At 46.1% G+C, this 25,685-nt stretch overlaps 1 protein-coding gene across 4 annotated transcripts in view; it reads right to left on the reverse strand.

The window, feature by feature from the left end:
* Window positions 1-25,685, reverse strand: part of SLC44A3 (solute carrier family 44 member 3) — an 86,237-nt gene that overhangs the window by 6,731 nt on the left and 53,821 nt on the right. For 3 of the 4 annotated variants that reach the window (XM_027536444.1, XM_027536446.1, XM_027536447.1), the window contains exons 11-12: window positions 22,750-22,906; window positions 18,897-18,983 (exon numbers count right to left, since the gene is read on the reverse strand). In XM_027536444.1, coding sequence (XP_027392245.1) covers window positions 18,897-18,983; window positions 22,750-22,906 — 244 coding nt within the window. The remainder of the gene's footprint in view (window positions 1-18,896; window positions 18,984-22,749; window positions 22,907-25,685) is intronic. The other variant, XM_027536445.1, reaches the window with a different exon arrangement.

Genomic DNA, 25,685 nt, shown 5'->3' on the forward strand with positions numbered 1-25,685 from the left:
GGTTCTGTCCCCAGCCCCCACCCCTCCACGTCTCCTCTTAAACTGCGGTCCTTGGTGGTCTCCCTGTTTCAGGCTGGGTATACAATTTCTGTGAAGATTTCCTTTTCCTACAGATCACAACCTCATAGTCAGTTTAGCACCACTGCTCATAAGCAATAAAAATAGATTTTATTCCTTGGCTAAAATAATTAAGTGTTAAAATGGTACTTTCTCACACATGTGTTGACTCCACAGATCTTGGGGGCCCGTAACCATTTATCTTTTCTTTAATGTTTCATGCTCCATGAAAGAGAGCATTAAAACCACTCTGACAGGGAAATTATATATATGCCTTCCTGCCGCTACTGCACCGCTAGCATTTTACCACAAGGTTCAACCCTGCGTGCTGCAGAGAGACCTAGAATTAATGTCTGAATGAGGAGCTGGGGGAGGGAAGAATCACTCACGACACAGGATATGGATCGAACATTTCTGCAGTTTCAGCATTAGCTAACTTATACTTATTCTGAGGAGAAGTGCTTCCTTGTCAGGCAGCTGGAAGATGGACGGCAGTAAGTGTCCAGTGCTGTAAGTCTGGGCGTGGAGCACTGGCATCTTCCTGGGATGACAGAACGCTAAAGTGATCTGCAGACCCTAACACCACATTAGGAAAGAACTGATATGATAAGGAACTGAGAATAGATTGTGTTGGTGGTCAAGATTAATCATGGGATCCTGAAACAAGAAAAAAGGAGGTAGCCGCACCGGGCTTTTATTACCAGACAAAATTCAGTGTGCATGTTTCTTTAGCATGACTAAACAAGTGGACATGTCTATGCCTTGAGATGGAACCCACGAAAACCCAAAATCGATACAAGGCAGGTTTACCCACTTGACACCTCAACACTAGGTCCTATTGTCACTCTCTTGCCTGGGACTGAGGACTCCCTGCAGGTACAGGTGGATCAGCTTTCAGACTCTTGGACGGTCCACCAGGGTCTGTCACAAGCTGCAGGGGAGGGTGTGTGTGGGGGCTTGTATGGCTGGGAGGACTCGTGAATTATGAGCTACAACTCAAGCTCCAGTGAGAGAGCAGCATAGTAGAGTGGAAACCCAGCCGGGGGTCAGGGGAGGAGGGCTCATGTGGGAGGGGAAGGGATGGAAGATGTCATAGAACTGGCATTGGGCTGGCTTCCTGCAGGGAACGGGGGTAGATGGGGCCAGGCGGCAGCAGGAGACAGTGAAGTGAGACTCAGGGGTCAAGCAGAGAAGTGTGGTGGGACTCCCCCAGACCCGGACTTCAGCAGGGCTGAAACATCATGCTGTGTAGCAAGGGGGATGACAGGAAGGCACAGTCTGTGCTTCTGGAAGCTCCCCCAGGCTGCCCCGTGAAGGCTCAGGGCAGATCTCTTCTCACCGTCTTCTGTTGAGCCAGAAAGTCCTGCACCTCCCAAAGCTCATTCTCACCAAAGCCTTTGGGGGCCCCCCAGACACCTCCACTGTGCCTCCTGGGCTCTGCTTGAGTTGTACCTAATGCCCAGTTGTTAGGGGAAGCACACTGATTGAAACCGCCCACCCTGGCCAGGCACCATAGTAACCATTTGCACGAGTTGTTTTATGACAGGAGGTCCTGTCCTTTTGAACAAAAGGATACACCAACATGTCCAACCACCTCCCAGAATCCTCTCTGGTATCCATCTTGGCTGAACAAGGCGTGTACCTTGTTCACACGTGCAAGACACATGTCCAACCACCTCCCAGAATCCTCTCTGGTATCCATCTTGGCTGAACAAGGCGTGTACCTTGTTCACGTGTGCAAGACACCACATGTCTGACCACCTCCCAGAATCCTTCTCTCTGGCATCCAACTTGGCTGAACAAGGCATGTACCACCAGGAAGGACTCTGAGTCAGAATGGTTGGCTAAAGACAACCCAGAAACTAAGCCCATCACCGTAAAACCCGAGACTGCAAGCCATGTGACAGAGCTGCTCTCCTGGGTTCCCTTACCCTCCTGCTCTCCGCCCGGGCACCCTTTCCCAATAAAATCCCTTGCTTTGTCAGCACATGTGTCTCCTTGGACAATTCATTTCCGAGTGTTAGACAAGAGCCCAGTTTCAGGCCCTGGAACTGAGCACATTGGTATCATTAGCTATCAGAAGCCAGGGGCCAGATTCCCCCAAAAAGAACTCTTCTGTGGGAAGAAAATAAGAGTATGAGGAATTAAACTCATGCCAGGTACTCTACTCCCCTATACCCCACTTCAAGAGATGCCTTAGGGATATGTCTGCTTGCCAGAAACCTGGAAGCAGCTTCCTAATTTGTTCCTGTGGCCTTTTTTTTTGTTTTGCTATCAGTAGGCAGGTGTGCAACTTCTGTGTGTAAATAAATAATTGAAAATGGCAAGCACTCACGGAATACATACTATGTGCTAGACCTTGTTCTATATTCCCCTGAAAACATTTAATCCTCTTAACAACCACAAGTGGATGATGCGAACTAGAGCGCAGAGATGTTGGGTAGCATACCCCCGACACAGGCATGCAACCAACATTGCGTCACTTACAAGAAATGGACCTCTGACTCATTCAGGCCCATCAGGAAAACATTTACTTTGAGCTATACTTTGTGCTTCCTTCCAAAAGATTCAAAATAATAAAGTGGTGCTCTCAGGAGACGTATCATTAAAAAGACCCAAGGATGTGGCAGGATGGGTTAGTAGAAAGAGGCTGGGTTCCTGTTAACGCTGCCCCCACAGACTGGCTCAACAGCCCCACTGAGTAATGTCACTTCACACTAACACCCGCTCTCAGGTTCTCGCTAGAGATGCTTCATGTTTGTGCAGTACTTCAGAGTGAACCAGGCACCCTCCTGCTATCATCTTACTTGATGTGCTTCTCACCTCAACTCAGTGAAATAATCACCATGGGTACATTATTCCCATTTCACAGAGAATTCTTATTTTTTGCAGAGAAAGGAAAGAGATTAAAGTGTAATTTTAGGCAACAGAAAAGTTGGATTATTTCTTTGATTTACTCTGAGAGTTGTCCAAGAATGTTAATTGCAGCTTTTACACAGAAAGCATATTTTCCCTCCTTAACTCAAGCCGGAAGCCAGCCCAGTCCACTCCACGTCCTTCATCAGCGAAGGGCAGCTATTAGTCCACCTATGAAACTGAAGCGGGCCCTTCTTCTGGTGGCGGAACTGTGAACCCGAGCTTCTGTTGACTCTTCAGAAAGGTAAACAGTTTCCCTCTGCACAGGAGGAAAGGCGTTTGCCAAAAGCCCTGCCGTGAATAGTCAGCTTTATTTCTGGAGTGCCTTCCTCACAAAATCCTGATATTTATTAACTCAAAATAAAACAAGAACTATGAAAACAAACCTGAGACACTGGATGATGAATAAATAACACTGGTGTTCATACTTTCCTAGGGACTGAAAGAAATACAGTGAAATCTGTGCCCAGAGCCATCCTGGTACATCCAGGGGTCTTTTCTGGTAAGACTTGCAGGAACCATCACCAGCGACTTTCATCTCAGCTCCATTTTTACCACAAACACATGCTGAGGAAGAAGGGGCACAGCCTCCAGGCCTGGCATCTGCCGCTCGGATCCAAGAGTTCACCGCTCACCAGTTACCCAAGTCCAGGGAGAAGGGGAGTGGGGAAACCTGCCAGACCCTTCGGGGTTGGGATCGGGAGGCGGGAGAGGAAGAAACTTGCCTTGGCTGGGGCCTGATACTGCCAGTAAAGCCGGGTGCTAGTATTCTTGCCTGGAGAATTCCGTGGACAGAGGAGCCTGGCGGGCTATAGTCTGTGGGGTTGCAAAGAGTCGGACACGACTGAGCAACTAACACACACACACACACACACAGGCAGTGTGGTCCTGTTTGCTCCTTTAAAATGCATTTTCCTTTTGCTTATTTAGAAGAATGGCTCTATCATTTCCATGCTCGTCTTTAAAAAAAGATCAATCAACACAGAGACAAACAAGAAAGCAAGAAAAAGTTACTCTGACGCCTCCCCTCAGAAATAACCCTTGCTAATATCACGTGGACTTCACCCCAGTGTTTCCCCACAAAGCTACACAGCAGGGAGACAGACAGAAAAGAGGATGGATGGGCAGGGAAGCATGGGTCCTAAAACTGGAAACAAAAAGTACTGTAAAATGAAAGCACGAATGTGAATTCGACTTCAACAAAACGAAACTGAAACTGGACTATTTGAATGTCAGACAAACGTATCTTCACACACAAGACTTAGGTTTCTAACAAAAAACAATCTTTCTAAAATTATTGTGAAAAACGTTAAGAGGTTAGAGTGCTTATTTTTTAACACCATGGCTTAAGTTTCAGCAGCACAGATGGTTAAAGATGAATCCTCCCCCGTTTTTTCCCTGCCTCCCGAGTTTAGTGTGTTTCGTTATTGCCGTGACTTTATCAGAAGTTTGAACACATACAGCTTCTTCCATAGTGACGGTCTTAGTTACTGAGTGGCATGTACGCAGCGCAGCCACTGTCTCTGCTGCGTGACACTCAGCTCTGGGCCAGCTGCTCTGACTCTGTCGGGCAGGGCACGGAGTAGGGGGGTGGGGGGAGGCCCGCAGCTGAAACGCCCTCTCTGTGAGGCTTTATGCACACTGAATGCATAAAGGAAGATGCTTTCTGCAAACCAAGAATGGCCTCCAAATAATACTTCATCCAAAGTCAAATTCAATTCATTGGTACATTTGTTCCTTCAGTAGAATGTTAGGATTAAAAGGTTATCCCAGACGCCACCCTGGAAAACCCTCTCATTTAACTAATGAGGAAGCAGAAGTCTCAAGAGGCTAAATGACCAGGCAGAGGTGATAAAAAATGGACACGAATCGGATATTCACAGTCATGCCCTCTCCTCTCCTCAAATCCAGAAAAAGCCTAGTCAGGCCCTGCCTCTTGCCGAACTTGGCCATCACTGATATGCTAGCAGAGTTCTGCGCCCCTCCAGGGAACCCGCCAGGACAAGGATGCAGTGCTCAGTGGTGAGCAGGCCCTGGATACAGGGCTGCACAGGAGCGCCATCTGCCTCCCCCAGGCCCTTTCGGAGGGCTCTCCCCGCGTCAACCTCATCTGACCTGGAAATCATTGGTGGTAGAAAAGAGGGAGGCAAAGGCAGGCCTGGGTGTCCATATGGCAAAATTAAAGTTGTGGATCTGTGCAAAGGGAAATACAGGGGATGGGAAATGCTCTTACTATTTTTTGACTTTAGGCTTTATTAGAAAGAAGACTAAATGGATTGGCTGTCTCTGGTGAGTGAAGACCATTGATCTCCTCCTCCTTACTCTTACCCTTGACAGGCAGCTCGGTGAAGCCAGTAGGGCTACAGACTTGAAGTCATAGGATCCCCACATAGCAGCTAGCAACCTGGGTAAGCTCTTCAGCCTCTGGCCTCAGCTTCCTCATTTGTACAGTGGCAGTAACGCCTGCACGGTGTCCTTGAGAGGACAAACTTAGACCATGTATATAAATGTTTACCAGGGTGCCTGACAGACCATAAAAACTCAATAAATGGCTTCTTAGGTGGCACAGTGGTAACGAATCTGCCTGCCAATGCAGGAGACACAAAAGACACAGGTTCGATCCCTGGGTTGGGAAGATCCCCTGGAGGAGGAAATGGCAACCCACTCCAGCATTCTTGCCTGGAGAATCCCATGGATAGAGGAGCCTGGCGGACTATACCATGGGGCTGCAAAGAGTTAGACATGACTGAGCAACTGTCTGAGCTGAAATGGCTATGTTTTTCACAGACCCAAGAAGATTGGTTCTTAAGAGAATGTCAAACATCTCTGATTTGAAGCTCAGGCCTGAGGAAATGGCAAGAGGGAGATGGGGAAAATAAATGGGAATGTTTACATGTTTTCATAGATTGCACATATGGGGGGAATAATTTCTAAGTCAGGTGCTTGTCCTTTCATGAACATGCTATTGATGGGAGTGGGGCGGGCAAAGCAACAGTTGACCTATGAGGCCTGCTGACAGAGAGCCTGGTAATCGATTGAGAGGTTGCTGGGGGTAATCACTGCTCTGTGCATGGCGTGGCCCAGCATGCAATGGAAACTCTCTTATAAGAAAAATGTATCTGTTTAAAGACACTGGCTGTTATAACAGATCTCTTCTTCCTGAAGCTCCAAAGACTACTTGCTCTTCCATTCTGGCCTCCTCTAACCACCAGCACTTCTGCTCAGAAAGCAGATTGCCTTGCAGTCAGTCCTAGGTGCTGTCAGGGCAGCTCCAACAAGCGAGGGCACCTCTTATGAGCTTGCATTTTTCTTTATTGTCTCCCTGATATCCCTAGCAGATGCTCTAGGCTGTGTGACGGCAGCACAAACCAGGGCTGGTGCTGAGAAAGCACGGGCTCATCCTTCCATCCAAAGACAAGTATGGAGGGTGTGCCTCTGCTGGCTCAGGGCTGGGCACCGGGCACTGAGCCAGGCTGACAGGTTTGTGTTCTTGGACCTCACGAAGTTTATTTATTGCTGTCTTGATGGAGGCAAGATGTTGGCAGGGCCAACAGTCCCTGAGGGCCCTTCTTGCCCCCACCAAGATGCTTCCTGATGAAGTCATCCAGCCTCAGCTGTCTCACTCCTTGGATGAACGCAAGTCTAGCAAATGCTTCTCCCTGTCCCACCCCTGTGCCAGCTGAGGTCTTCTGGAAAAGACAAAAGGAGGGAGAAGACAAAACTTGAAGAACTTCAAAGACTGGATCCACTTGACAAAACTTTAAGGAATTTTCTAGCCCTGCCTAGATAAAAATGCTAACTGTGCCAAAATGCTCTTAGTCACTTCCTCTCCTATTTTTCTGAAATGTTGGTAGAGATGAAACCTTAAATGGAAGGAGGACTGTCTAGTGGTCCCCAATGTGTGTGATGGTTCACTCTGTTCTCGACTTGTGTTTCTCTTCCTGCATCTGTTTTCTTGTTTTTGGTCTCTCTGTCTGCTTCATTCCCACAGGACTCAATCTGTGGCTCATTCCTGCAGGTGAGGGGAGGGAGCTGAGGGTAGGATACTAAGAAGACACTCAGCGTAAAATTCTTACTGGCTTTTGATTTCCAAAATTTTAGCTCTCTAAACCTTTCCTACCAGTGAAGAAGGTGAAGGAAGGGGGTTCCCAACATGACCCCAGTGTCTGGGAACAAAAGGTGGTCGTGGTCTTCCTCTATCCCCCAGTTAGAAAATGAGACCCCTCCTTGAACTGGGAAAGGAGAGGGAGAGATCTGTGGGTTCCAAACACATGTCCAGGTCTGCTTTTTTTCTTTTTAACAGAGCATGGAGAAGTGGCAGGACTCTAAATGGAAGTGTCCATTCCTAGGTCTGGGTTTGCTGGGCGGGAGGGGGTTTCAGAGACCTGCGGCTTTCAGAACTAAAATCAGAACAATCTCAGGGAAAGCAAGAGGGTTGGTTACCCTACCCACAGGCACATCTAGGCAGACAGGGCAATAAATGGCCTTCCAGAAGACTCCTGCTTCCCCAGCAGGGCCTGAAGGAGCCATGAGTATAGGAGGATGGATGAATCAAGGGCAAACTGTGTGTACTAATGCCCGGGGCTACCTGATACTTTGTATAACCCCATGGAGGGATAGCCCAAGAATAACGGATTAACTTTCTGCCAGTTCAGTGGAATGGGAGTTCACAGCCAGAAATTAGGTTGAGAGTCATGATATAATATTTCTTGCACATCTGAGATTGTGGTTGTGGTTCATCTTTGACTGTGTGGAAGTCAGTCAAAGCTGAGACTCACATGGTGGCAGCGGCAGCCCAGAACACCGTCAGGCTCTAGCTTGTAGCAGAATGTGAAATCAGTACCTGCCACATCAAAGTGGCTGTTACTCCCTCCACCACTGTGACTCACACCACTTTCCTTTTAAAAAAAAAAAAAAATTTATGAATGCATTCTCTAGTCTCTGGCCAACAATCAACACCTTCTCCCAACAAGCCTAATGCCTAAGACAAAAACAGTTGGGGAGCGACAGCTGAAGACCATATTCAGTCCCTTAGAAGGGTCTGGCAGTGAGGAGGAGAGGGCGTGGTTTCAGAGGTGAGCAGTCTGAGCCTTGGACAACAACTCTGTTCCAGAAGCAGATGCAGATAAAGAGAAATGACATGAAGACACCTGCTCTCCATCATAAGGAAGATTAGATTTGAGGTAGGAGCTAGTTGATGGTTTAATTTCATTTCCCACACTAAATGAATTTGGGAAATGTCAAAGCTAATCTATAATCTTTCCGTTTAAGCACTTGGATAATGTTGCAAACTTGGATTGTGGAAGTTCTGTCTTCCATCTGAACCATCCCCCTGCCCGGCCTCTACCCGGGCCACCACCACAGATGATGACCCAGCCTCAGTTGTAAGTGTGGTGCCCACCACAGGCACTAGACTGCGGGCGTGAGGAACACAGAAGGAGTCAACGGGCGACTGCCTCCACCTCAGGTCACACACTGTTCCCTGGAGCTCAGTGTTTTCATGGGTCACCTGCTTCCTTATTTATAGGAAAACTGGATTTTGCTGACTCAAAAGTCAGTTTCCATAGATCAAAGTTAAAACCACAGGCCATCTCCCTCAGCATATTTGCAGCATACCTAGAACATGCCATGACGGGAAGGGACAAAGAACAATAAGGCAACATGTCCTGAGAGTTTGGAGGGAGGGGCAGAGCACAGGCTGGCTCAGCACTTTGGGATCCACCTAACCCTGGGAACACACCTTCTCAGCTCACCCACTGAGTTTACAGGGGAGACTTCAGGAGCTGGGGTACGCTGTTGGCTGGACCTGGGAGAGAATGGTTTGGTCTCTTCGTCTCAAGGGTGAAACATTAATAACCTGCTTTTACAGTGCACTTTCCACCCCCAGCCATTAGATATTCAAGGTGGTATGTTTAATCTTCATCTGCTGTCTCTTGGATCTCTCTGTTCAGAACTTTATTAGGATGAGGGGGTGACTGATTAGGTCCCCAAAACCTTAACACTCAACTCTCGTACTTTCCTTCTGTGTAACCTGGAGCCTCTTGATCAAAGTGAAAAAGCAGAGAGTGAAAAAGTTGGCTTAAAACTCAACATTCAGAAAACTAAGATCATGGCATCTTGTCCCATCACTTCATGGCAAATAGATGGGGAAACAGTGGAAACAGTGACAGACTTTATTTTCTTGGGCTCTAAAATCTCTGCAGATGGTGACTGCAGCCATGAAATTTAAAAACGCTTGCTCCTTGGAAGAAAAGTTATGACCAACCTAGACAGCTTATTAAAAAGCAGAGACATTACTTTGCCAACAAAGGTCCGTCTAGTCAAAGCTATGGCTTTTCCAGTAGTCATGTATGGATGCGAGAGTTGGACTGTGAAGAAAGCTGAGTGCCGAAGAACTGATGCTTTTGAACTGCTGTGTTGGAAAAGACTCTTGAGAGTCCCTTGGACAGCTAGGAGATCCAACCAGTCCATCCTAAAGGAAATCAGTCCTGAATATTCATCGGAAGGACTGATGCTGAAGCTAAAACTCCAATACTTTGGCCACCTGATGTGAAGAACTGACTCACTGGAAAAGACCCTGATGCTGGGAAGGATTAAAGGCAGGAGGAGAAGGGGATGACAGAGAATAAGATGGTTGGATGGCATCACCGACTCAATGGACATGAGTTTGAGTAAACTCCAGGAGTTGGTGATGGAGAGGGAAGCATAGCGTGCTGCCATCCTTGGGGTAGGAAAGAGTTGGACACGACTGAGAGACTGAACTGAACTGAACTGAACCTGGAGCAAGTTGCTACTTAACCTCTCTGAATCTAAGTGTCATCTTCTACTAGAAAAAGAAAAAGGGTGATAATTGTACCTTTCTCATAGGATTATTTGTGAGGATGAAGGAAGTTAATACATGTGAAGCAGTTACAGCTTGGTGCTTGGCACACACAGTGCCTGATAAGTGGGAGGTATTCCTGTCTTGAGGAGCGGCACACCTTGTATGTGCACGTGTGTGTGTGCACATGTGTGTGAGTTCAGTTCAGTTCAGTCACTCAGTCATGTCCGATTCTTTGCGACCCCATGAATCGCAGCATGCCAGGCCTCCCTGTCCATCACCAACTCCTGGAGTTCACTCAGACTCACGTCCATCGAGTCGGTGATGCCATCCAGCCATCTCATCCTGTCTTCCCCTTCTCCTCCTGCCCCCAATCCCTCCCAGCATCAGAGTCTTTTCCAATGAGTCAACTCTTCGCATGAGGTGGCCAAAGTACTGGAGTTTCAGCTTTAGCATCATTCCTTCCAAAGAAATCCCAGGGCTGATCTCCTTCAGAATGGACTAGTTGGATCTCCTTGCAGACCAAGGGACTCTCAAGAGTCTTCTCCAACACCACAGTTCAAAAGCATCAATTCTTCGGCACTCACCCTTCTTCACAGTCCAACTCTCACATCCATACATGACCACAGGAAAAACCATAGCCTTGACTAGACAGACCTCTGTTGGCAAAGTAATGTCTCTGCTTTTGAATATGCTATCTAGGTTGGTCATAACTTTCCTTCCAAGGAGTAAGTGTCTTTTAATTTCATGGCTGCAATCACCATCTGCAATGATTTTGGAGCCCAAAAAAATAAAGTCTGACACTGTTTCCACTGTTTCCCCATCTATTTCCCATGAAGTGATGGGACCAGATGCCATGATCTTCATTTTCTGAATGTTGAGCTTTAAGCCAACTTTTTCACTCTCCTCTTTCACTTTCATCAAGAGGCTTTTTAGTTCCTCTTCACTTTCTGCCATAAGGGTGATGTCATCTGCATATTTGAGGTTATTGATATTTCAGTCGTGTCTAATTCTTTGTGACTCCATGGATAGTAGCCTGCCAGGCTTGTCTATCCATGGAATTCTTCAGGCAAGAATACTGGAGTGAGTTTCCATCTCCTCCTCCAGGGGATGTTCCTGACACAGGGATAGAACCCGTGTCTTCTGCATTGTCAGGTGGATTCTTTACCACTGAGCCACCTGGGAAATTGCTGCATACCTTGGAGGGAGCCCAACAGTTGTCTCCCAGGAGCATTTTCTGATTAGCTGAGGGCCCCCTACATAACTCACCCTTCCTTCCCTATAATAAGGCCATCTTTCATTCAACAAACAGTAACTGCTTCTCTGAGAAGGTAGAAGAATTTCAAGTTAGGAAAGACAGATGGCAACTGTGTACTGGGCCTTTCCCCAGGAGGATAGAGGCTGCTGAGGCCCACTTGGGGCAGAAGGCTTTAGGGCCACACCCTCTTGATGTCTGAGCCTTGCAACACACCCACGGCAGGTGGGAGCCGGGCTCCAGCAAGGCTGCTCCCCAGGAAGCCACATAAAGCCAGGGCCCTCAGCCCAGCAGGTTCTGAGCCACACATCAGGAAACATGAGGACACAGTCAGTTTTCTCCCAGACAGTCTGGGGCCTCTGATAGATAGGTGTCTCAATTCCTTTCTATCTAAAGTCAGAACAGTAGCATTTGGCACAAAACAGCTGGGCTGTGAGGATTACCATCATCTATAAATGGGCCTTAATGTAAATGATCATATTGACACACGTGTGTGTTTCCTTCTACACCATGCTCACACAGAGGAATCTCTCCAGGGCTCTCGCCGTCAGCTGGCCACCCCAGAATAGCTCTAAGCCAGTCGGCGGGGGGTGGCAGGATTCGGAACCGCCACTGTCACGGAAAGGACAGCTGTCTGGACGCTCTGTGATGAGGCAATGTCAATTACCCCAAGAACCACGTCCTCTTAAGAACCTTTACATCATTTTCATAATCAACGCAGAGGAATTGCACAATATTCATTACTTTTCTTTTCTGAGCTGCACATGCTGCTCTGGGGAGTAGAGAGGAGTCCCTGGAGGTTTGCCAGCTGGCTAAGGATGAACCAAAACCAGACACAGAAAAGTCACAGAGTGCCTTCGCTCTTGATGGACTGTGAGAAAGAGAAGCATTTGAAATTGAGCTAACTTCAAGGGAGGTGGCGGGGGGAGAGAAGGTTTTTGGGGTATTACAGAGTTAAGTCTGCCACAAAGCCTTAGAAGACAAAGACCAACTTTCTGTGCCCTGAAAGACAAGCAGTGGCAGGCAGTGTGGGCTGGGGTATGAAGCAGGGAGGGGAGAGATGTGTATGTTTGCCAAGTAGCAGCAAGTTTTTCTCCGTATTGGATTCGACAGGATTATCTGGAGTTTTTCTGACCAGTATATTTGTTAGTCAGAAGTCAGGAAGCTATGGGCATTTCCAGTCAAATGCTAAGAGGCAATAATCTCTGCATGCATTTCTTGATATTTCATATCTAGACAGACGTCACAGTAAAGTGGGCTGGCAGCTTGATGGGCTGCATTAAAGCAGATCTGAGTCACTCCATCCTCTCAAGTCACTGACCAGGAGATACGGCAGAAGATTCACCCAGCTACCCTGCATAGTGGCCCACAGTAGAAATGGGGAGTAATAGCTTCTGGACACTACCCTCCACTGTTGAGAATGACTGAAGTGACTGGCACTTTACCGCATCCAGTCACCAGTTGGATGTACTTGTTGCTGTCATTACAGCAGCAGTGTTGGGAGAACTGCCATAAGGGGATGAAGATAGCAGTTCACTCACATCCTCAATCCACCTGACAAGATTCTGGAGGCTTGAGATCCAGGCAACATAAAGCGTCACTCACCTTTGTGATCCCAGGGTAAGTCCTCACTATAGATAAGAATAACAACATGAAAAAAAAAGATTCAGGACTGTCCTGGTGGTCCAGTGGCTAAGACTCCATGCTCCCATGCAGGGGTCCTGGGTTCTAGAACTGGTCAGGGAACTAGATTCCACATGCTGCAACTAAGACCCAGTGCAGCTGAATAAGTAAATAAATAAATATTAAAAAGAAAATGATCCTGCTGTTCTGGACACAATGGGAAGACACGCAGTTCAGGTTTTCCAACCTGCCCCACATTCCACACAAAGCGTGTCACAGCTGCAATGTGCTAACATGGTACCTGTGTGCCCCAGCTCTCCGCAAGCCACCAGGACAAGGCTGAGCACTCCCAACGAGGACCTCAGGTCATTCAAACTGACTCTCTTCTTCTGCAGAAGCTCAGTGAGGTGGAGGGATTCACCCAAGTTCCAGCAAGAAGGCAGAAACCAACTGCTGCCATACTTGGCCAGGGGCTGCCTTTACTTAAGAGCTCCTTCCAGGAAACAGGTTGGAAATCGTTTTCAAACCTGTTTGACCTCAGCCCATAGCTCACTTTCTACAGCCATTCCCACTTCTTCTGGAAGAGCAAAGAATTGAAAAGGAAGGCAATGCTCAACATGATAAACATACAATGCATTAAACAACAGCCAATACTCACCAGAAATGAAGTGGGAAACAAGACAAGTAGGACTGTAGTTGAACAACACAGCCACACCAAGGGGACTCTGGTGGTACCCACAGTGAAGGTTCCTTCCCCAGTCTGCAAAATCCCATCTCTGCCTGGGCTCACTCACAAGCCTTGAATGCTCATCAGGCTTCACTTTGGCAGTCAGACATCTCAATAGAATTCTGAATTTGAGACCTCAGGAAATTAAGTAAAACACCACTTCTGATTCCCAAATGACACACTTGAATAAGCTTTAAGGTGGTTCCACAGCAAAGAATCTGCCTGCAATTCAGGAGATGCAGGAGATGTGGGTTTGATCCCTGGGTTGGGAAGATCCCCTGAAGAAGGGTATGGCAACCCACTCCAGCATTATTTTTTTCTTAATCCACTCCAGTATTCTTGCCTGGGAAATCTCACAGACAGAAGGGCCTGGTGGGCTATGGTCCATAGGGTCCCAAACAGCTGGACACAACTGAGTGACCGACCATGCATGTGCAAACATACCAGGCACTTTACTGATTGGTAAAAAGCCTTTAGTTGTAACGTGAAAATGAAAATCCATGAAATTCTACCATTTGCCTATAAGAATTGAAGAGAGAACATTCTGGAACGTTTAACCAGTTTGGAACCCTCAGGAAGATGAGGTCCAAAACCAGTGAGCCCGCCAGTTGGTGTCAAACCTAGAGGAACACTGATCTAAAGCCACCATCAGCACTAGTTCAGATGTCTGTGTCGTCCGTGGACAAGATGTGCACTCAGGAAGGCATTTCCATGGGGAACCATGTGTGGACCATAAGAATAAGGGCAGGCCTCCTGCTGATGGGCTAGCCTGCAAGGTCCCACTTGGGGCCTTCTCAGTTGGGCTCCTGCAAAGTGCTAGAAGGGAGGGGGAGGCTGCAGGATCTCATCTGAAAAACTCTAAGAACAGCCTGGCCAGTCAGCCTCCCAGAAGCTCTGACACAGGCATGCCTGAGGGGAGGAGGTGGGCTTAGACCACCCTGACTGGCCTTTTCTGGGTTTATAATTGCCTGATCCAGCCTTCACCCCCTTCATTGTTCCCATACCTTTCCTGTCCTCCTCCACAAAAATCTGCCTTGAAATCAGCCTTGCTTCACAGCCAGTCTGGACTCTGGCTCAAGCAGGTGCTCAAGAGACCCACCCTAGGCAGTGGCTGTGACTCCCTCTCTGGCTGTTTTAAAATGCACAGTGTTCAGGGCTTGGGTCCCAGAGGCAACATGGATAGGGATTCAACTCCTAGTTCTGCCACTAACTAACTACAGGCCCTCTCTAAGCCTCGGTTTCCTCACCTCTATGTTGGAGATAACTATCTCAGGGGACTTCAGTGAAAACTCACAATTGATCTACTGCAGGAAAGTGCTGAGCACACAACTAGCCATACAGTGAGGGTCAAGTGCATGTGTTATGTGCTTAGTCATGTCTGACTCTTGGTGACCCCATGGACTGTAGCCTGCCATGGAATTTTCCAGGCAAGAATACTGGAGCAGTTGTCCTGTCCTACTTCAGGGTATCTTCTCAAACCAGGGATTGAACCCGTGTCTTTTGCATCTCCTGTATTGGCAGGTGGATTCTTTACCACTGCGCCACCTGGGAAGCCCGTGAGTGCCAAGAAGCCGCGGCTACTGTTGTTGCTATCAGCTGTGACCTCCGGTGATGCTCTATGCTCATGCCTGACAAATCCTACCTCTTCAGTGCAAGCTCTCCTAATCATCAAGTCAAAGCACCTCCCCATACCAAGACTCCCTTTCCTGAACTTCAAAGACCTCATTCCAGCACATGCTGCTGCTGCTAAGTCGCTTCAGTCGTGTCCGCCTCTGTGCGACCCCATAGATGGCAGCCCATCAGGCTCCCCCGTCCCTGGGATTCTCCAGGCAAGAACACTGGAGTGGGTTGCCATTTCCTTCTCCAGTGCATGAAAGTGAAAAGTGAAAGGGAAGTCACTCAGTTGTGCCCGACTCTTAGCAACCCCATGGACTGCAGCCCACCAGGCTCCTCTGTCCACGGGATTTTCCAGGCAAGAGTACTCGAGTGGGGTGCCATTGCCTTCTCCGCATTCCAGCACATACAGTTATATAAATATCTCATGCAAGTGTTTCACAGTGCCCCCATTCCCCACACTAGTTTGTCTGCTCCTTGAAGCCCTGACCTGCTTTATATAGACTCTGTTTCATCACAGTCCCCCCCTTGTTACACCTTAGTGGTTTGAATACAGCATAAATAGATGTTGGATAAATAAATGTGTGGGTGTACACACACTTGGGATTTACAATGTAGAGAGGCAAGTAATGAGAAACGATGAGATGTGGAATTTCATTCCCTACCCTGCAGGTGAATTACCTCGTACTCTTAGGCTGGGTATCAACAAAATGCGGCAACTGCCACTAGCCTCCCTCCCAGGGCTGTGGAAGACGGATTAGGCTTTTAAGCACCAAAGCTGAAACACAGCCCGCTCCTTGATGTTAAGTAAAGAAGAGCATCTGGGTTCTGATGGTAACAAATGGATCTCATTCCCCTTTAGCATTTCCCGGCTCTTTCTGCACAAAACTAGCAAAATTAAAAAAAAAAAAAAAAAAAAGCCTCAACTCTTTTAAATCGGATTTCCAGAGAAAATCTTTTCCTAGCAACTCAATCCAGTGCCAGGAAATTTTTCAAAGGCTAATCTAAACTCCTTCTCTCACTTTAAGCTCCCTTTCCTTTGTCCACTGCCAAATAAGATCGACAATAGCTCTGGCCACGACTCCACAACAATCATCTTTATTCTTACAAATCTTTTTTTTTTTTCCTTACCATGCTGCATGGCATATGGGATCTTGGTTCCCCAATCAGGGATCAAACCCGTACCCCCTGCATTGGAAGCACAGAGTCTAAACCATTGGACTGCTAGGGAAGTCCCTACAAATCTTTATTTCACTCTGCTTTCCAGGAGTTGTTTAGACAACAGGTGACCTTTCCCTCCTCATCAGTATTCGCTTTGCTTCTTTCTCTTTTATTCTTCCTCCTCTTCTTTCTCAATCTCCTAAACCTGAGACGTCCCAGCAGTGCCCACATCACCTGGCAGTGCCCACATCACCTGGCAGTGCCCAGTCCTATAGGAGTCACCCCACGTTAAAGCTGCTCTAGGGACTTCCCTTGTGGTCCAGGGGCTGAGACTCTGAGTTCCCAATTCAGGGGGCCTAGGTTCCACCCCTGGTTAGGGATACAGATCCCATGTGCTATAACTAAACAGTTCAAGTAACACAACTAAAGATCTCACATGCCACAACAAAGACTGAAGATCCCATAGCCAAATAAGTGAATGGAAAAAATACATATGTATACATGTTTTTTTAAAAAACCTGCTCTGGCAGCTGGTTTAGGCCCAGGCACAATCACTGGCACCAAGATCAAAATTCAAAGACCCATCCCTGTTTGCAACACTGATTCACCATGAGCTGGATCCTCGAGGCTAGCTGAGTCTTTTTGTGATTCAGGGACAATCATTCCCATTGTACATCTGTTAAAAGGATTTCAACAATTTATAATAATTATACTGCGATTAATACTAACACTGCTTATGATTTTGGAAACATTTTGAAATCCCAAAAGTAAAGGTACAGGGTTAATATAAGATGCTGTAACATCAGAATGCAGAAAGTATATCCCTTAGGATAAGAGGGCAGAGAAAACAAGCAAGGACATAGTTTGAGACAGTGGCTTTCAAGTGTGTTCAAGCAGCAGAGCCTGTCTTTAAATGAAACCTTCAGTGGAATCTCACTCCTCAACCAGATAAAAGTGGAGCTGCTCTGGTTGGAAGGCAGGAGCGGGAGGTGGTGATGTTGATATGAGCCCAGAGCCCATCCTTCCTCCTCCTCACCCATTTCTCTCCTCTCCTGAAGTGGTGGTCCCTGCAGTATTCATAGAGCCCCAGGGTGGGGGTCTATGAAGCAGTGAAAGAGGGACATGGAAAGAACCTGAATTTACTAACACTGTGAGGGAACAGCAACTCAGCTTTAGGGCCCTAAAGGACCATGTGGCCAACACATCGGTATATCAAAGGTTCCACTGCTTTCGTCTTTCTAGTCCGTCTATGTGTATCTTAGCTTGATTTTCATGTATATGTATTTTATCACAGTAAATATTTGTAATGCATCTCAATAGCATCTTCATAGAATAAGTTGGTGTCTGGATGTGTACACAGAGTTCTAGGGGAGACAGGCTTGTACATTACACTGTGACAAGACATTCACAGGGTCTGGCTTGACTTGCTACGGGACCTACCATTCTGAAAGGTGCAATAGTATTTTACTGTGCTTTATACATGCTTGCTTGATGTGATCCAAGTGAAAGCTAAACACACTCTAAAATGTATGCCGAGTGTCTTAAGAAGAGCTTTAAATATAGGGTTTACTACAAGAAGACTACAATCTCCCCCGAATAATGAAAGGTATTCTTAACACCATTTATAAGACATTAAACATAGATGGTCTAATTAGTCCCTTTACTTCTACTGGTACATTTATTAGGAAGAGGGGCAAAAATAAGAAGTACTTTTCTAAGCGAGTACTGTGAACATTTAAATTATAAAACAGCCTGCTGACTTACAAAAATACTGCTTTGTGTAAATTTGACTAAGGGTTATTAAAATTTCCTAAATTATCGACAGAAAAATAAAATACATATCTAGTTTTCCACCGGTTTGAAAGACTCAGGAGGAAAAAAATCTGAAATTCAAACAATCACAGTATATAATTTTTCTGATTTTTAAAGGAATATTTATAGCTTGAAAGTGAAAGGCTGGTGAAATACATAAAAATTAGGGAGGCAGTCCTTTTCCTATTTCAGGAAAATTATAGTTCTTGGAGAAGACATTGAAAATTAGCTCTCAGTTGACACATATGCATTGTATTAGAGTTTCTAAAGCCTCCTTTTTTTTTTTTTTTTTTGAAAGAGAGACACATTTCTTTCAGAATTTGAAGACTTGTATTAACGACCTAAGGTTCTAAGGTAAAGGACTGCAGATGACAGCCAAGGAACCAGATCCATCCATCCATCTCTGCTTCCCTCAGGTCAGAGCTAAGAATAATTCTGTTAAAAAAGTTGGAGAAATTAAAAATAAGGAGAATATGTCTTGACACATAAAAAATATAAAATTCAGATTTCAGGCACTTCCCTGGTGATCCAGCAGTTAAGAATCTACCTTCCAATGCAGGGGATGTGGGTTTGATCCCTGGTCAAGGAACTAAGATTCCACATGCTGCAGGGCAACTAAGCCCTGGCACTACAACAAAGACACAGGGGAGCAAAAACAAAAAATAAAATTCAGATTTCAGCGCCCATAAGTTCTGCTAGAACACACTCAGGCCCATCCAGTTACATCCTGTCTGTGGTTGCTTTTCTGCTGCGGCACCAGAGCTGAGTAGCTGTGACCGAGACCCAAATGACCCAAAACCTGAAAACTTTTACACAATTTGGCCTTTACAGAATAACTGGCTAACCCCTGGCCTAAGAGACAGTGCCCACTGGCAGGCCCTCACACCATGTCCCCGGCGCAGGAGACGTACCTGGTTGAGATGGCGCAAGCACTTGTCCAGACACCAGAAACAGCAGCAGCAGCACTGGGACACGCACCTGGACAAGGCACCGTCCTGCTGGGTCAGTTCAGAAAGAAAGGAACAGTGTCACCAACAGCACAGGAAAGAGGCAAACAGAAGTGTCTTCCAGCACACCCTGTTCCTACTTGGAGATCTGTGTACCTGGAGAAGCACCACAGCAATTCTCATAGGTACAGAAGTTCTTCTATTCTGTATATGCTACTGCTACTACTAATTACTATCATTACTATACTGATGAGCAAGGGTTCTCTTCTGTGGGCTTACCTGTTAGGAGTGCTGTTGAGTTCAGCAGAAAGGGAAATGGATTAGCCTGTTTTTACTAGCAAAGGTGAACCAGACCTTTTGGTTCTAGTAAAAAACAAACAAACAAACAAACCTCTCTTTCTTCATGTTTTCCTAAGTGTCTTCAATCATAAACTCTGCTTTTTCAAACCATAGTTTATATTCATGAGAAATTCACATCCCACAGACAATAAAACTAATGTATTGTAGATACTAGTTATGTGTCCACACACACACAAAAATCAGGTTTAATTTTTTGGAAAAACATCCCATATTAAGACTTTCAGGGTTAAATTTTGGGGGATAAGTTAGTCCTTTGAAATATAACTTGAACTTGTGTATAACTCAAGAATGGATGAATTAATAAAACTTGTTGGGGAAAGGGGTGATTAAATGTATCTTACTGCCCAGACTGGGGTGGGGGTAGGGGAGAATCCCTGAAAACAATCCTGAAATAGTTTTCTATTAGGACCCCAGGGACAACTTAGCCTTATATAGACATTTTCTTGTCCCAGTGTTAATTCCACTGGATGAAATCTGACCTGCATCCTTTTTAGCCTGGCTATGGTTGTGAATGAGCCATTTAATGTAAGAAGGATCTCAGAGTGGCTGTATGAAATGCTTATACTGCAGGTACAGTATTGGGCTGTATGGCTGCTGAGGAAGACTATTTTTTTTAACCTAAGAAAGGACACATTTCTCCAACAGTGACATCACTAAAAGGGAGTTTGACCCCTTAGTCCTTATGGGATCTAGGAAGTGATAAATAACCTCTTAGACTTCTGCCAGAGAGGCTGACCCATTGACTGTTAGATTTATGGAAGCTGTTTCCCCAAAGAGTTTAAGGTGCCTAGCTCTGGGGGGTACAGTGAGTTCCCTGATGTTTATTAACTTATGATTATCTAGTACTAATGCATCAGATCAGATCAGATCAGTCACTCAGTCGTGTCCGACTCTTTGCGACCCCATGAATCGCAGCACGCCAGGCCTCCCTGTCCATCACCAACTCCCGGAGTTCACTCAGACTCACGTTCATTGAGTCAGTGATGCCATCCAGCCATCTCATCCTCTGTCGTCCCCTTCTCCTCTTGCCCCCAATCCCTCCCAACATCAGAGTCTTTTCCAATGAGTCAACTCTTTGCATGAGGTGGCCAAAGTACTGGAGTTTCAGCTTTAGCATCATTCCTTCCAAAGAAATCCCAGGGCTGATCTCCTTCAGAATGGACTGGTTGGATCTCCTTGCAGTCCAAGGGACTCTCAAGAGTCTTCTCCAATGCCACAGTTCAAAAGCATCAATTCTTTGGCACTCAGCCTCCTTCCCAGTCCAACTCTCACATCCATACATGACCACAGGAAAAACCATAGCCTTGACTAGACGAACCTTTGTTGGCAAAGTAATGTCTTTGCTTTTGAATATGCTATCTAGGTTGGTCATAACTTTCCTTTCAAGGAGTAAGCGTCTTTTAATTTCATGGCTGCAGTCACCATCTGCAATGATTTTGGAGCCAGAAAAATAAAGTCTGACACTGTTTCCACTGTTTCCCCATCTATTTCCCATGAAGTGATGGAACTGGATGCCATGATCTTCGTTTTCTGAATGTTGAACTTTAAGCCAACTTTTTCACTCTCCACTTTCACTTTCATCAAGAGGCTTTTTAGTTCCTCTTCACTTTATGCCATAACACATGCATATATACATATATGAGGGCTTCCCTGATGGCTCAGAGGTAAAGAATCCACCTGCAATGCAGGAGCCACAGGAGATGCAGGTTTGATCCCTGGGTCAGGAAGATCCCCCGGAGGAGGAAATGGCAACCCACTCTGGTATTCTTGCCTGGGAAATCCCATACACAGAGGAGCCTGTTGGGCTATAGTCCATGAGTGAGTGAGTGAAGTTGCTTAGTTGTGTCCGACTCTGCAACCCCATGGACTGTAGCCTACCAGGCTCCTCCATCCATGGGATTTTCCAGGCAAGAATACTGGAGTGGGTTGCCATTTCCTTCTTCAGGAGATCTTCCCGATCCAGGGATTGAACCCAGGTCTCCCACATTGTTGGCAGATGCTGAGCGACTAAGCAGAGCATGATATACATATATGAATATATTTAATATATATAAACTATATGAATCTACTTGAAATAAAAAGTTGCTCTGTTCTTCAAGAAATCTTTCTCCAAGTTTCCTAAAATTGAAGGATTGATTTCAAAATGCAACAGCCAGAGTAGATAGATTTATCCTGGATGGTGAAATGTCTCTTTAAGTCACAAACATGTAGTTAAGCAATATTTAACAGAAAATACTCTCTGATCAGGGGTGATGGCTTAGTGTGCATTTCAAGGTAAGGAAGCTAGATAATTTTATATGAAAGCCAATCAACTGTTCTTAATTAATATACTAATCTTAAATCTTGATTTACAATTAAATCTTGATTGGGCTTCCCTGGTGGCTCAGATGGTAAAGAATCTGCCTGCAATGCAGGAGACCTGGGTTTGATCCATGGGTTGGGAAGAATCTCTGGAGAAGGAAATGGCAATCCACTCCAATATTCTTGCCTGGAGAACATGGACAGAGGAGCCTGACAGGCTACAGTCCATGGGGTCACAAAGAATCGAATACAGCTGAGCAACTAACACTGACTGACTGAAATCTTCAACAATTCAGATTTCTGCTCAAAAGAGCAACAAAAACAATTCTAAAGTATCATTACGAATCCACATGTAAAACTTTCCCCGTTTACTAAAAGCACATACCTATGCCCAAATGGCTGGACTCTGTCAAACTCTGACCAAGTCACCAACACAGAGGTGGGAATGGGAGGGTGGGGAAACTAACATTGTGTGAGAACAGAAAAGTTGGGAAAAATCCAACCTTTCCTTATTTGGCAGGCCAGAAATACCACGAGAACAGCTGTTTTCCTGGTGTTTTGGTTTCCACTGGCATTCATAACCAAATGTGCATGGAAATAAAAACCAGGGAGAAGAAAAACCCCGAGGCACAAAAGCCCCACAGTTTTCTGTCTTTTGAGCTGAGATTTAGGTCAGTTTGCCCGTTTCTCACTATTAAGCATGAATGCACACACAGGCACATGCAACTAACTTCCCCTGACACCATCCAGGAGACACAGAAGCTGGGGAAATCTCCTCATCTTACGGTATATTTTTCTTTCTTTAAAAAAGCATGATAAATATCCATAAAACCTTGCTTAAATTTCATCTTAAGAATTTCTCCCATTTGTTCAGCATTTAAATAGGAAGAAAACCCAGCAAGCTAAGAACTATGTCCTCCCTACACCACCTGTGCCACCATGTTGGAGAAAATCCAACAAACTTAAACAAAACAGGGAGCTGGACAGGAAGGTTGCTGGGGGTGGGGTGCGGATGGGACCTGAAGCCCATTGGAGCTTTCTGAATGGCCCCTGGCACAGGTCACATTCCTGTCCTGGGACCCAGTGCAATTCTCCAGTGATTCACTTTTCTGTGACCCAAACACAGAGCACACTCTGTTTTAACGTGTTGCCTTACCTTCTCTTTCAGAGTGTTATACACGTACATGAGAACGGCTCTTGGAATCCTCACCACAGTGATTAAAAATGACCCTTTGACAACTGTTCCCTGATGGTAGCAGAAAAGAATGGAGAGAGATGAAAGGATCGGGCGATCAGGAGGGTCACTTTTATTTCTGGGAACAGGAGGAAAAAAGACAGCATTTTAAAAAACACTATTTAGAAAGAAACAAAAAAACTTCTCTCTGGTTCAAATCATCTATGGTACTAACAATTTAGAAAGCAGTGACGCCATCTGCATTTGGCAAAATTTTTATACTCCTTGCTAGCTAAGGCTAAATTTTTTCTTGGACTAAGTTAAGAAATATTTCTGGTGGTATTCAATGTTACAAACAAAGAAGAGAAAATTTTAAAACATACTGATGAGGTGAACAAGTTTTCCTCTTTACAACACCTAACCACTTCCACCAATACATTAAATTGGGTATTGATCCCATTTTCAGTTTCAGAAGTTTAATTATATAATAATCCCCTAGGTTTAAATTACACACTTTCATCTGTAAATATTGCCAGTATTAGCTTGGTGATGAAAATCACTACCACATCACATGACCAGGATTGGCAGCCAGAGAGTATCCGGCTCACAGCAGAGGGAGGAAGAGTTCTGGCTTCTCCAGCTCCTGAAACCCAGCTGATTTCTCCTCCGTTCTGTAAAGGTCACCTCACTGTGAATCATTTACGGGACTTGTCATGACACAGCTCTCAAGAATGCAAAAGTCAGTTTCACAGGCAGGGAAAAAAAGTGAAAAAGAACAGAATGGGCACATCTTTCTCCCCCCTCCCCCACACCTGAAAGATAAAACAAAGGCCTGAGGGCTGATGTCACCCCTCCCCTGGCCCACTGAGGCCAGTTCTAGAAAGTGAGGCCCTTTCCGAGAAGCTCCAAGGGAGGCTTGCTTTCTTCATAATGGATTATTCTACAGCTCGCTCTGGTTGCTAATAAGTCACTATGAATTAAGGTTTTGACCAGAGCCTAGGTTTTCAGGGAGGAAAAGGAATGCAGCCAGAAATGTTTCAAGAGCTGGCAATGGCCACATTTTGCTGTTATTTAAATCATCCAGGAAGGAAGAGAGAACATGAAAGTAATATTGGGAGCAGAGTAGCTGCAATCCAGTCGTCCCACAAAAAGGGCGATGTGTGTTTCAACTCAATATTGTTGAAAATAGGAAATGCCAGGGAAGCTATTGCTGATATGAATTCACTTAGATCTGATAAACTAGAAAAGTAGCACAGCCAGGAAAATCTGACACATTTTTTTTCCCTTTCCTCAGTCCTTTTTTTTTTTTTTTTTAAGAGGAAGACTGTTTACTTTCCCATTGAGGAGATCCATGTGCCTTAGAACTGACTGGTTCTCAAGCAGGGATGCAGGCAGACGAGGGCAGTGCTTGCTCTCCATCTGATACAGAAACAAGTGATTCACAGGCCTCAAGGGCTGGTCCTCCAGGTACTGAAGTTTGGGCTTAGGCATCCGTTTTCTGAGGTTTCACAGGGATGGAATTGACCACTTAAGGCAGGGTGGTGTCTGCACTGTCTGGATGGCGCTCATCCGTGTCACATCCCGGTGATGGCTCCAGACGCTTTTGGGCTTGGCTGGAAGAAGACGTAGATGTTCCAGAAGCTGACTTACCACTTGGGAGAGAAAATCTGAAAAGAGGGCCAGCTCACAAACCAGGCCAGCCTGTGGAGCCAGAACTCACTCAACACCCCACCCTAAGAACTAAATACCACCTTACAGGAAAGGGTCAATCATTGGGGGCTCTCGGAGACACCATCTTCCTGCCCTAGACTCTTATCCACATTCAAAGGTTATATTACCCTGTCACCCCTTCTCTGCTGTGCATGTCCCTGGGGCCTTCATCTCTTCACAAGCAGCAAAACCTGCCTTCAGGAAGAGGCTTTGGTTACACCTAGTGAAGCTTAAACTAATACTTCACCACATTTTGAGAACTGGAGTTTGGGACCACAGTGCCGCGAGGGACATTACTGAGCAGCTCAGTGATGGGCGTATGAGGATGCCACAGTCTCCTGGTGGGCTTCCGCTTCTGTCTACAGGGAGTACTGCATGCTGGGCACCTTTCGCTGGGTTCTGTGGGTGGCGGCACTAGGAAGGCCCCGGGCAGTTGGGGAGAGCAGGAGACTCCAGGATGTCCCCGACACGCCCAGCTCCTCTAGGTTTAAACTTGTGGCTGCTCTGAGTGCTGAAGGTGCCTGGCTCTGTGTGATGGAGCCAGGAGGTCCCAGGACACAGTATCAGCTCAAGTCCCTGGGCAAACCATTTTTTTTTTAAGCACTACTTTTTAAACATTTTTATTTATTTATGGCTGTGTTGGATCTTCAGAGCAGCACGCAGGCTTTCTCTAGTTGCGACGAGCGACTATGAAGGGACCACTCTTCATTGCGGCGGCTTCTCTTGTTGCAGAGCACAAGCTCTAGGCACCCAGGCTCATTAGCTGTGGCACACAGGGCTCGACTCCTCTGTGGTACGTGGGGATCTTCCTGGACCAGGGATCAAACCCACGTCCCCTGCACTGGCCAGCGGATTCTTAACCCTTGGACCATCAGGGAAGTCCTGTGCAAAGCGTTTAATGCTCTTGTTCACCTATGTCTGTAACGCCTTTGGGTCATGGTATCTAAGTGCTATTTTGCAGCTATGATTTGCTTCAACATAACTTACTCCAGAAACTTAGGAATCTTGGAGGCACGTTTTAGCTCTGGTTAGATCCAGTCGAGTGCTCACTGAGAACTCTTCAACAGCATGGATAATTCACTCTGTGTTGCGGCTCCTGGACAAGGATCAGGCTGCACAGGATGCTTGGCCTCCACTGTCAGTCTGGTCCTGGGCAAAGGAGCGTGGTGTGTCCCTGAAGAGACCTCGTCCTTTCCTGACATTTCTTT

Source organism: Bos indicus x Bos taurus, chromosome 3 (assembly GCF_003369695.1).
Source record: "Bos indicus x Bos taurus breed Angus x Brahman F1 hybrid chromosome 3, Bos_hybrid_MaternalHap_v2.0, whole genome shotgun sequence".
NCBI classification, from domain to species: domain Eukaryota; kingdom Metazoa; phylum Chordata; class Mammalia; order Artiodactyla; family Bovidae; genus Bos; species Bos indicus x Bos taurus.